The 11,941-nt window shown below is 55.8% G+C and overlaps 2 protein-coding genes across 13 annotated transcripts in view; both read left to right on the forward strand.

Annotated features, from left to right (window-relative positions):
• The window catches only part of COQ8B (coenzyme Q8B), a 25,656-nt gene extending 19,124 nt beyond the window's left edge, over positions 1-6,532 (forward strand). For all 9 annotated transcript variants that reach the window (XM_017503176.2, XM_037729451.1, XM_017503181.2 and 6 more), the window contains exons 13-15: positions 1,356-1,421; positions 5,026-5,112; positions 5,690-6,532. In XM_017503176.2, the coding sequence (XP_017358665.1) occupies positions 1,356-1,421; positions 5,026-5,112; positions 5,690-6,028 (492 nt within the window). In that variant the 3' untranslated portion in view covers positions 6,029-6,532. The remainder of the gene's footprint in view (positions 1-1,355; positions 1,422-5,025; positions 5,113-5,689) is intronic.
• Positions 6,533-6,771: 239 nt separating this feature from the next.
• Positions 6,772-11,941, forward strand: part of NUMBL (NUMB like endocytic adaptor protein) — a 27,373-nt gene continuing 22,203 nt past the window's right edge. For 2 of the 4 annotated variants that reach the window (XM_017503191.2, XM_017503192.2), the window contains exons 1-2: positions 7,392-7,588; positions 11,125-11,209. In XM_017503191.2, the coding sequence (XP_017358680.1) occupies positions 7,565-7,588; positions 11,125-11,209 (109 nt within the window). In that variant the 5' untranslated portion in view covers positions 7,392-7,564. Of the gene's footprint in view, positions 7,036-7,391; positions 7,589-11,124; positions 11,210-11,941 lie in introns of those variants that run through there. The other 2 variants (XM_037729449.1, XM_037729448.1) reach the window with 2 other exon arrangements.

The following is an 11,941-nucleotide window of genomic DNA, read 5'->3' on the forward strand; positions in this document are numbered from 1 at the left end:
AAAAAAAAAAAAAAAAAATGTAATGTCTGTACTTTGGGAGGCTCAGGCAAGAGGATCACTGGAGCACAGTAGTTCGAGACCTGTCTAGACAACATAGTGAAACCCCATCTCTACAAAAAATTTTTAAAACTTAGCCAGGTGTGGTGGGGTACACCTGTGGTCTCTGCTACTCAGGAGGCTGAGGCGGGAGGATCACTTGAGCTTGGGAGTCCGAGGCTTCAGTAAGCCATGGCTGTGCCACGGCACCCCAGCCTGGACAATAAATCAAGACCGTGTCTCAAAAAAAGAAAGAGTCAGAAACAGATTGTAACTAATAGATATTTTAAAAGAAGGAAAAAAAATCAGAAACAACCACAGTGTTTCTCTGCCAGGTAAATGCACTGTGATGTATTCACACAACGAAGTCCTTCCACAGCAATGCAAAATGAGTGACTGAGCTGGGGCGACACGTGGCAACAAGGGTAAATTGCAAAATCATGTTGGGCAAAAAGCACAAGTTGCAGGATAACAATAGTAAATACCACTTCCGTGAAGTTTGAAAATACGGACACCATTACTCTACATTGTTTCCAGCTGTACACATTCATAGAACATACAGAAATGGCCGGGCAAGGTGGCTCACGCCTGTAATCCCAGCACTTTGGGAGGCCAAGGCCGGCGGATCACCTGTCGGAAGTTTGCAACCAGCCTGACCAAAGTGGAGAAACCCTGTCTCTACTAAAAATACAAAATTAGCCAGGCGTGGTGGCACATGCCTGTAATCTCAGCTACTGGGGAGGCTGAGGCAGGAGAATCACTTGAACCCGGGAGGTGGAGGTTGTGGTGAGCTGAGAACGCCCTATTGCGCTCTAGCCTGGGCAACAAGAGCAAAACACGGTCTCAAAAAAAAAATAAAAAAGACAAGACAGAAATGCATAAATGAGAATTTCAGGAAATAATAATGATTTCAGGGAAGTGGTGACCCTGGGGACCTGGGGGAGGTGTGATCAGGGTGGGATACACAGGAGGCTCCACGTGGATGGGGAGTATTTTACATTTTATGCTGGGTGGCGAGATTTGTGGGTATTCATTTTACTTTTATATATCTTTTATTCTCTGGATTTTTGTTTCTGGGCCTAAAATTTGTTATTGCGTAAACAATTAGAACTAAAAAAATAAAAGCCAGATGCCTTCAGCTACTGTCTGGGGGTCGGTTGGAAATGTGGAGACCAGGCCAGGAGCCCAGTGAGGCAGCCAGGCAGGGGCTCTGCAGGAGCGGGCAGGGTTGTGGGGGGTTGATTGATCCTGGCTGTACTGCTAGACAGTGGGGATGTGGATGGGATCCCAGCATTCCTTTCACCATTCCTTGCTTCCAGGTGACTCTGCTGGACTTTGGTGCAAGCCGGGAGTTTGGGACGGAGTTCACAGACCATTACATTGAGGTGAGTCTCCCCCAGACCCCGGGGTCTCTGAAAGGCTGAGGCTCATGCCATATACTGAGGCAGAGGAGTAAGAAGGAGAAGTGCAGTTTCTAGAATTCAGAAATAATAAATAATGGTAGTATTCTAACAGCTAGCACACGCCAAGCACTTAATCTGATAGGCTGCATCTTTAGTGGTTACATATAGTAACCGATTTAAACCACACAGCAACACACTGCAGTAAGGACCGTTTTTAGGCCCGTTTCACAGATGAAGTAACTGGGTCCTGGAGCAGTTAAGTTACTTGCCCAAGATCACAGCAGACTTGGGATTCAAATTCAGGTAGTCCAAATCGAGAGCCCAAGCTTCCAACCACTGCCCAGCTCCCTCCTAAGAGAAAGGCCCACAGTGGCCATCTTGTCACCTCTCCAGAGCCTGCACTGTCCAGGGCCCTGGTGTCCAGCCTAGCTGTGTGTCCCTGGGGGAAACTCTGTCTGTAGGAGGTGCTTCTCATGTATTTTGCCAGTCCTCCCACCCACTGGGGTCAGCTTGTCTTAGAGGCTGCAGAGAACACCATTTCATTAATTGTTGAGATTGGACATTTGCCCCGGGTCCTCTAATCATGGAGCCATCAATCTAAACTTTTTTAAAGTTTTCTTTTCTTTTTTTTTTTTTTAATTGAGACAGTCTTGCTCTGTCACCTCTGCTGGAGTGCAGTGGCTGGATCTCAGCTCACCACAACCTCCACCTCCTGGGTTCAAGTGATTCTCCTGCATCAGCTTCCTGAGTAGCTGGGATTGCAGGCGCATGCCACCAGCCTGGCTAGTTTTTGTGTTTTTAGTAGAGATGGGGTTTCACCATGTTGCCTAGGCTGGTCTTGAACTCCTGACCTCAGGTGACGCTCCTGCCTTGGCCTCCCAAAAATGCTCGGATTACAGGCATGAGCCCCCCTGTCTGGCCAATCTAAATGTTTTCTGACCCCTTCTCTAAGCCCAACTCTATTCTAGGCAAAACTGGAGACAGAGCAGTGACCTGGGTCCAGCCCAGGCCCCTCCTCACAGAACTCATAGTCCAGTGGGGCAACAGTGAGGACCCAGCATGGACAGGGCTGGGATGGGGGAAGCACGGAGGACTTTGAGCCCAGAGGAGGAGCCTGACCCAGCCTGGGGAGCCAGGGAGGGCTTCCTGGAGGAGGAAGTGCCAGCATTGAGAACTGAGGGATGAGGGGGGCCAATTGGGAAAAGGTTCGGAGGGTATTCCTGACAGACATGTGCCAAGGCCAGGCAGTGATGAGGGATATTCCCATTAGGGCAGTGCTTCTCAGACTTGGATGTGCATGTGAAGCCTGACCATCCTGTGAAGGTGCAGATTCTGGTCTGGAGGTGGGCGAGAGATGCTGCCTTCTGACATGTGCCCAGGTGATGCCAGGGCTACCATATGGAGACCACACTTGGAGTAGTAAGGCCTTAGACGACTCAAAGGAAGCTCCTGTTCTGACTGGGAGGGCAGGTGGGGGCGGAGCAGGAGCCAGTGATGAGGCTGCAGCAAATCACTGTGGATTTTAGAAGCCAGGCTATGCGCTCATACTGTATCCAGGTGCCCTGTGGAGCCGCAGAAAGGATTTGAGCAGGGAGGGGATGCAGTCAGAATTTGAAAACTCCCTCTGAGTAAGAAGTGGCATCTAAGACTGGGGGCCAGGAGCCTAGGGCAGCTGTGGAGAGGGGCAGAGGGGTGGCTGGGAGATGCCCAGACAGTCCATGGGAGCAGATGGGCTGGAAGTCGGGGAGGAGGTGTCCAGGGCTCTGAGCGAACAGGAAGGAGGAGGTGGTAACCCCCTGCACACACGGGGCCCTCTCTGTGGGCCACTGAGGCACAAAGCTGAGGCCCTTTGGGCAGCTGGGACATCTTGCTCCCCACTGATAACCTCCCCTCCTACCCCTTTGTTTGTTTGTTTATTTATAGACGCGTTTCACTCTTGTTGCCCAGGCTGGAGTGTGTGTTTATTTATTTATTTATTTATTTTGAGACAGAGTTTCATTCTTGTTGCCCAGGCTGGAGTGTAATGGCACAATCTCGGCTCACCACAACCTCCGCCTCCCGGATTCAAGCTATTCTCCTGCCTCAGCCTCCCGAGTAGCTGGGATTTCAGGCATGTACCACCATGCCTGGCTAATTTTTGTACTTTAGTAGAGACGGGGTTTCTCCTTGTTGGTCAGACTAGTCTCAAACTCCCGACCTCAGGTGATCCGACCGCCTCGGTCTCCCAAAGTGCTGGGATTACAGGCGTGAGCCACCACGCCCTGCCTTTTTTTTTTTTTTGGTACGGAGTCTCGCTCTGTCACCCAAGCTGGAGTGCAGTTGTGCAATCTCAGCTCACTGCAACCTCTGCCTCCCAGGTTTCAAGCAGTTCTCTGCCTCAGCCTCCTGAGTAGCTGGGATTACAGGCCCCCACCACCATGCCCAGTAAATTTTTTCGTATTTTTAGTAGGTACAGGGTTTCACCATCTTGGCCAGGCTGGTCTTGAACTCCTGACCTCAAGTGATCCACCCACCTCGGCCTCCCAAAGTGCTGAGATAACAGGCATGAGCCACTGCGCCCGGCCGCCTTTGCCAGTTTATAAAACCCCATCACACTGGCCTCTGAGGACCACAGGCCTGACAGATGGCCAGACAGGCTCGTGCAGGGGGAGCAGAGAGGGAATGGAATTAATCCTGAATCCCTCTCCTCACAAAAAAGGGCAACCCGGTGGTGAGTGGTGGGACCCAGGTTCCACTCCCTATGCCAGGTCTGCTTCCCCTTCTGTGAAACAAGGACCCTCCCCATGCCCACCTCTTAGTAGTGGTAGATCATAATATTTACGGTGCTTCCTGCATGAAACACAGCGCCAGGCACTCCATGGGCATCACCATCTTTATCCTTCCAACAGCCCCATGAGGAAGACACTTCCGTCACCCCCCTTCACAGATGAGAAAGTGGAGGCCCAACGGGCAACGTGACTTGTTCGGTCTCTCAGCCGGCAGGCGGCAGAGCCAGGAGGAGGCCCTAGCCAGCTGGCCCCAGCTGGATGTCTGTCCATGCCCACAGCTCCTGCCCCACATGTATGAGCTCACGCTGGAGAGCTGCTTTGCTCCACACACTAATTTGCTGAAGCAAGGTTCACCCAGGGGCTCCTGAGTGCCAGACCCTGTGCCCCGTGTGACTACACACAGCAGGGATCCTTGCTCTCATGGGGCTCAGAGTCCAGTGCGGGAGACAGAGAGGTGGTCCCTGTCAACTTTGGATGCAGTTCTGGGGCGCACGCTCACACCCATCCAGTTGAGTGTTGGGACCCAAGAGCAGTCCTGACACTTCTTCCTTGCACTGTTTCACTGTGACCGTTCCCAGGCAGGCCCCATATTGCCAGCTAGGTGGGCAGGATCCCTGACCACCTCCACTCCCAGGCTCTGGAACAGTCTTTGAGGGAGTCACAGACAGGCAGAGTGGGGAGCAGGAAGCTTCCAGGTGAGGGAGGGCCCAGGCAGATGAGAATGGAGGTGGGTATGTGGGAGGCCGAAGCTTCCAGCTCTTCTCCAGAGCCCCCTTGAACCCCGGGCTTTGTCCCTCTAATTCCCACCCTCTCCCCAGGTGGTAAAGGCTGCAGCTGACAGAGACAGAGACCGTGTCCTACAGAAGTCCAAGGACCTCAAATTCCTCACAGGCTTTGAAACCAAGGTTGGGAGACACAGGGAGAAAGGGGCTGGTGTCTACTGGTGGAGGGCAGTGGGGGGCTGCTTATCTCTACTGAGGGACTCGAGTGGGGGATGGGGCATGTCTATACCCGGGGAAATGGGGGACTCTACGAGGGGCTTGTCTCCACTAGGGAGAGTGGAGGTTGTGTGTCTCTACTTGGGGAGTGGGGGACTCTAGGAGGGAGGCTTACCCTTGCTGGGGCTCTGGGGAGGAGTAGGGGGAGGTGGCTGCCTGCCTCCTCAGGAATCCTGGGAACATGGGCACCATGGATCTGGTCTGCAGGGCCGGGGGCTGCTTATCTGTTGCAGAGAGAGGAGAGGGCTACTTGTCTGTTGGAGGCTCTGCAAGGAAGTGAGGGGGGCTTACTTGGGGAATAGGGAGCTTCTTGTCTATTTCGAGGCTCTAGAAGGAGCAGAAGCTACTCACTCTTGGGGGAGTCGTGGCTTGTGTTGATGGTGGGGACTGGAGAGAGTGGAGGCTGTGCGTTGCTGCTTTCTGGATTAAGCGGAGGGCTCTGTGTCCACACTGGCTGCCTTTGCTGTCCCCACCCCCCCCCCAGGCATTCTCCGACGCCCACGTGGAGGCAGTGATGATCCTGGGGGAGCCCTTCGCCACCCAGGGCCACTATGACTTTGGGTCCGGGGAAACTGCCCGCCGCATACAGGACTTCATCCCAGTGCTGCTGCGGCACCGGCTGTGCCCCCCACCTGAGGAGACCTATGCCCTGCACCGCAAGCTAGCAGGGGCTTTCCTGGCCTGCGCCCGCCTCCGAGCCCGCATCGCCTGCAGGGACCTCTTCCAGGACACCTACCACCGCTACTGGGCCAGTCGCCAGCCAGACACAGCCACTGCCGGCAGCCTCCCGATCAAAGGGGACTCCAGGGCAGATCCCTCATGACAGCCTCTGGGGGGATTGCGTCCCCATAGCAGGCCATACCCTGCTGTGGTGCCTTTTATCCCTTCCCCATCTGCCCTGGGTCGGGGGAGCCCCTTGGGCTTTCCAGCCTTGCCTGGCTCCCCTCTTTGGCCCAGGAGCTCAGGGTTCCTGGGGCTGGGGAACTCTCAACTTCATGCCCTAGATCCTGTGCCTCCCCACTCCAAAGTGGGCATCCGGGAACTCTAAGCCAGGGAAGTGGTTAACTTATCTTTGGCAACATTTAAGGGAGCGTTGGGCCCCCGCATGCCGTTATGCAGATCCGGACTCATCAGGGGGAGCCCTCACCTCTGCCTCAGGTCTCCGGGTAGAAGGCGAGATGGTGGTCCTGGAGGCAGTCATCACCTCTGCCTTCCTCGCTCCTCCACCAGCTGCCTTCTCGCGGGTTCCAGCCTCTCAATGTGTTGGAGGGTAGGGGCAGAGGTGGGGGAGCTGAACCTTCAGTTGGAATAAAAGCAGCCTTCCCTTCCCCCAGCTCTTCTCTCTGCGCTGGGGTTGGGGGGAGAGGGGGAGGAGCTCGCCGGCGGCCTCCAGATGCAGATGGCCAGCCCCCCACACCCCCTTGTCTGAAAGCCCCAGCCCTGCCTGGGCCATCTGTTGCCGGGAACCTCCTTCTCCCTTTCCCCACCCCCCCACGTGCTGACCACCTGCTCTAAGGGCTGTGGCAGCTGAGGCCTCCCCCACACACAGTGCCTCTCGGCTGCAGGCTCGCTCCCGGCAACCTCGCCTTCACTAATGGGCCCTAATGCCCCTGCCAGCTGCTTTGCCAAACCCACAGGACTGGCGTAGGGGGCGGCGGGGGCGCCGTGGCGGCCAGAACCGCGCCCTGGTCCCCCACCGGCGCCCCCGTTCCCGAAACCGAACCGATGGCGCACCAGGACGCCTTGGTCTGTTCATACCCCCTCCCCTTCCTTGCAAAAAGTGCCTCGTCACCGCTTCTGCCCGCCCCCGCCGGGCTGGGGAACCATGGGGTAAGCGGGAAGATTTGGGGGTGTGGGGCTGCAAGGTTCTTCCAGAAACAACTCTTTCCGACGCGGAGCTGGAGGGGATCTGAGGTCAGGGGTCACGGAGGGGAAAGGAGCCCAGGCCAGGACGGACCCGGGAAAGCACTCGGCGAGGCTCTCGGGCATGCTCAGCCTGGGACTGGCCAATGGGCGTGGCGGGGCGGTGTCTTGTGTGGGCGGGGTCTGCAGCCCAAGGGGCGGGGCCGGGCCTAAGAGGCGCCGGGGCGGGGCGGGGCCTTTCTGCATATACGGCAGGCGGCGGGCCAATGGGCGGGGCCGGGGCGGGGAGCCGAGGCCGAGGGACGCTCCCCCGCCCCCGGAACGGAATCCTCCCGGGATCCGAGCAGGCTCGCGCGCGTGCATCCCGCACCATCCCCCGGCCCCGGGCCCTGGCCCGCGTCAGACCGAGCTGCCACCGCCGCCACCGCAGCAGCAGCAGCAGTCGGGGAGCCGGACTCAGCCAGGGCCGCGGGAGGCGGGGGCGCCCGGGCCCTGGATGTCCCGCAGCGCGGCGGCCAGCGTGAGAAGGGCGGGAGAGGGGGGCTCGGGTCGCGGGCGGCGCCGCTGCTGATGTGGCGGAGGGTGGGAGGCGGCCGCGGCTCCCGGATGGAGAGAGGGTGCCAAGGCTGGAGAGGGTGGTCCTGGGTGGGGGTCCAGGAACAGGCCCAACAAGCCAAAGCCCGGGAGACGGGGGTCTTGAGCACAGACCCCTGTGCCATCTCTTGCGAAGTCCCTGGAAATAGAAATCCTGGACACAGACCCCCCACAACATCAAGGACAGGGGTGCAGAGATTCTAAGTCCAACTAGAACTGAATAGGGATGGAGATGGGGTCCAGGACACAGCCCCCGTTACAAACCAAGGCCTCCAAGAGGCGATTCCAGACACAATCCCTACCCCTCCCTGCCTGAGGGGATCTCGGCACAACAACTCCCTAGACATGGTCTCGAGGATGGGGTCACCGCGTACAGCTTTCCCACCACGCCAAGGCCTGGGGGAACTCCAAGCACAGCCTGCCCCCAGGCCTCAGAGGCACCCTGGGCACAGTATCCCCCCAATCCTTGGGCGGTGTCCCAGGCACAGCCCCTTCTCAAAACAAGGTCCCTGTGCCTGGAACTCCACCCCACCCCAGCCTGAATAAAATAAGGACAATTTCAGGCAACCCCCAACCCCTCCACCCCTTGGCTTGGTCAAGGGTCCCAGGGCACAGGAACCCCTAGGCCACCCCCTTTGTCCCCAGGGCTGCCCAGCTGTCTAAGAGCGGCCCCACCCGCAGACAAGGTACCGCTTCCCCCTCCCGGACCTGGCCCCCCAGGCTCCAGGATTCAGGCTGGGCTGGGGGCGGCTCCCCAGGGACCCGGAGCAGCCCTGTCTGTCTGCAGCGTCTGCGGTGACGGTGACGGCGGCTTTGTGTGTGGTACCTGGGGGGAAGGGGGGAAGCAAGCGATGGGGAGGTGGCTAGGAGTGTGCCCTGTGGTTATGTGACTGTGGCTCTGTGTGTGTGTGTGTGTGTGTGTGTGTGTGCATGCGTACTCTGCGGCTGGTGACTGTGAGGAATCCTGCATTGTGTGTGTGTGCTTGTGGTTGTATGTGGTGGTGTCTATGATTGTGCCTGTGTGTGACCCTAGTATTTGTGTGACTGTGTCTGTGTGTCTGACAGCTGCTCACAGTGCAGAATCCTGTACTTTTTAGTCTGTCTGTGTTTGGAGGTGTGCATGGTTGCGATTGTGGTTGTCTGTGATTATGTCTTTTGTGACCCTGTGTTTGTATGCCTCAGTAACTATAACTGGGTATGTGACAGTATGTGTTGAGTCTGGGGGTGGGCATGTGTGTGACTGACAGGACGTGGGTGGAGTTGTGACTGTGTGTGAGTGGAGTTGTCTGCGGCTCCATGTGCCTGTGTGACCCTCCCAGTGACTGAGAATGTTTATAGTTGTGTTTCTACCTGATTTTATATACATGAGTGACACCCACCTGTCTGTGCAACTCTGCCTGTGTGACTGCCATTGTATCTGAAGTCACACTGTGTCTTTGTGGCTGGGGTTGTGTGACAGTATTGTATATGACAGTGGTTGCGTATGCAGAACCATGTCTGAGTGTGCGACTGGGATTGTGTTAATATAAATGACCGTATCTAGCTGTGTGTGTAATAATGAGTAATTATGTGTATTTCTAACCTTTTATGTGTGATTTGGGTTATGTATTTGACTTGGTGTCTGAAACCTTGGCTGTTTAGAGGGTTTATTTGTGTGTGACTACAGCTATGGCTGTGTCTCTTGCTGGTGCCGGGAAAACTGTTTGTAGGGGTGTGTGTGTGATGTGACTGTATTCCTGTATGTGACCTGCATGTCTGTGAGCCTGGGTGACTATATCTGCTTGTGTCTGTGTCATCATCTGTGAGAGTGTGGGGTCTGTAGCTGTGTGCCTGTTTTTGTCTGTGTGTGTGTGTGTGTGTGTGCTGGACTACCTGTGTTTGAATGTGTGACTTGGTGATGAGGAGATTGGCCCCTCACTACATGTGGCTCCCTCAGGACCTGTAACTTCTTTGTAAACCCAGCTATAAATACCACGTCCTGGTCACTGCATTTCCGTGCATACACTGGACGGTATACTTGTGATGTGGGAAACTGAAACTGTGTGTCTATGTCTCTGTGTGTGAGATATGTGTGTAGGTGGGGCTTGTGACTTTGTGCCCCTGTCCACACGGGGCTGTGATTTCATATGGCCACATACTTGTCTCTGTGGCTCGTGTGCCTGAATGAAGAAAGGCTGAAGGTTTCACTGTGTTGGCATGACATGGTACAGCTGTGTATGGGACACGGGGTGATGGGATTATGACCATGATAGGTGGCCGGGTCATGTGGACACTGATGCTGTGGCCATGCCAAAGGACCACTCTGGAATGTGTATGGCTGTGTCTGAGGGTGGCCATCCTTGAGGACAGTTGTTTGTGGGTGGTTGCATGCTGTAGCCATCAGAACCTCCGTGTGTGGTTGTGTATAGGGGACTGTCCCTATGAGTGTGGTTGTCAACATAGACTGTGTGAATGGTGCTGTGACCAGATGTGAGCACCTATGACTGCGTATGTGAGGCTATATGACAGTGTGTGGCCAAAAACAGTGTGTTGGTGTGACTGGTCTGGTTGAGGCTTCATGTCCATGTGCAGCTGTGCCTGTGTGTGGTCTCCGTGGAACCAACTGTGTGTTTGTCCATGTGCATCTGTGACCAGATGTCAGTGTGCAGCAGTGGAGAGACGTGTGACAAGTGTGTATAGCTGCGATTGTGTCCGTGTGGGATGGGGTCACCAAATCGGTGAACTCTGGGTGTGATTCTATCTGGGTGGGCCTATGACGTCAGTATCTTGGGTGGGTGCCTGAGGAAACATAGCTGTCACTGGGTGTGGCCATGCATGTGCGGCTCTAGTGGGTGTGTCTGGGCCCCGTTCTTTGTATGTGGCTGAGAATGTGGAAACAACCACATTTCAGTGGGTGGTGTGGTCAGGTGTCTGTGGTGGGGACTGAGCAGGCCAGGACACGCTCCATGTATGTGGACAAATGTCTGTAGTAGAGACGGTGTGTGTCTGAACATGAATATGTGGCCAGATGTTTATTTACATTGGCAGCTTTCTGGGGCTGTGACTGTTTCTGTGTATCTGTGCGATCTGAGGTGTGTAGCTGTGATTGTGTCTGTGTGTAACCAAGTGTGAAGAGCTGTGGCCGGATGCTAGGGACACCTGTAGACACAAGCTGGCTCCATACGTGTGTAGCCCTGAACATGCATCTAGAGGGCAAGACCACTCTCACAGCATGCCCTTGGGCAGTGAAGTTCTCCTGAGGCCAGCACATCCCCAACGTATGCCCCACAAACATACCTACTCCTTCCTGGGCCCTTGGAACCAGGCGGCTGGTTTCCCTGGTAACAGTTGCTGGGACAACTAGGACTCTCATCAGGGAGCCCAAGATGGAGGGGGCTGGCCGAAGTCCAAAGTGGGGGTGAGGTATTGGACCGAGCCACACCCCAGACAAACTTCTCACCTTCTCCTCCCCCACTTGGGCAGGGCGGATCCCAGAGGCCTGAGCGGCATCTGCCCCCAGCCCCCTGTGGGGCCCTGGGGCCCCCAGAAACCTGCAGGACGGAGCCAGGTGAGTGACCAGCCTGGGATAGGGCAGGGCTGAATGGGTACATGGTCTTGCCTGGCACAGCCAGAGGAGCTGTCGCTGCGGTCACACAGGTTTACCCCCATTCATGAGTGGACACCCTCAGGCATCTTCCTCAGCGACTGTCAGAGCCCTGCTCATGCACCGACACACACCCTGACACCCTTACAGCCTCAGGGGCAGGGTCACACTCTCAGACATTCACATCTGTAGACATATGGTTAGACACACACACACAGAGATGATCTCTTTCAGATCACACACACTTGCTAATGTAGTGACACTCGAACACATGCTCAAGTAGATGTTCATCACACTAGTACACACACACATAAATCCACATACTATGATTCTGGGACAACACCCAGACTCACGGTTGGCCACAGAAGCTCATCGGATACAGACTCTGAGATGCACACTCAAGAGACACACTCTCGGGCCGGGCGCGGTGGCTCACGCCTGTAATCCCAGCACTTTGGGAGGCCGAGGCGGGCGGATCACGAGGTCAAGAGATCAGGACCATCCTGGTCAACGTGGTGAAACCCCGTCTCTACTAAAAATACAAAAAATTAGCTGGGCATGGTGGTGCGTGCCTGTAATCCCAGCTACTAAGGAGGCTGAGGCAGGAGAATTGCCTGAACCCGGGAGGCGGAGGTTGCGGTGAGCCGAGATCGCGCCATTGCACTCTAGCCTGGGCAACAAGAGTGAAACTTCATC

This window comes from Cebus imitator, unplaced genomic scaffold (genome assembly GCF_001604975.1).
Source record: "Cebus imitator isolate Cc_AM_T3 unplaced genomic scaffold, Cebus_imitator-1.0 Scaffold306, whole genome shotgun sequence".
NCBI classification, from domain to species: Eukaryota; Metazoa; Chordata; class Mammalia; order Primates; family Cebidae; genus Cebus; species Cebus imitator.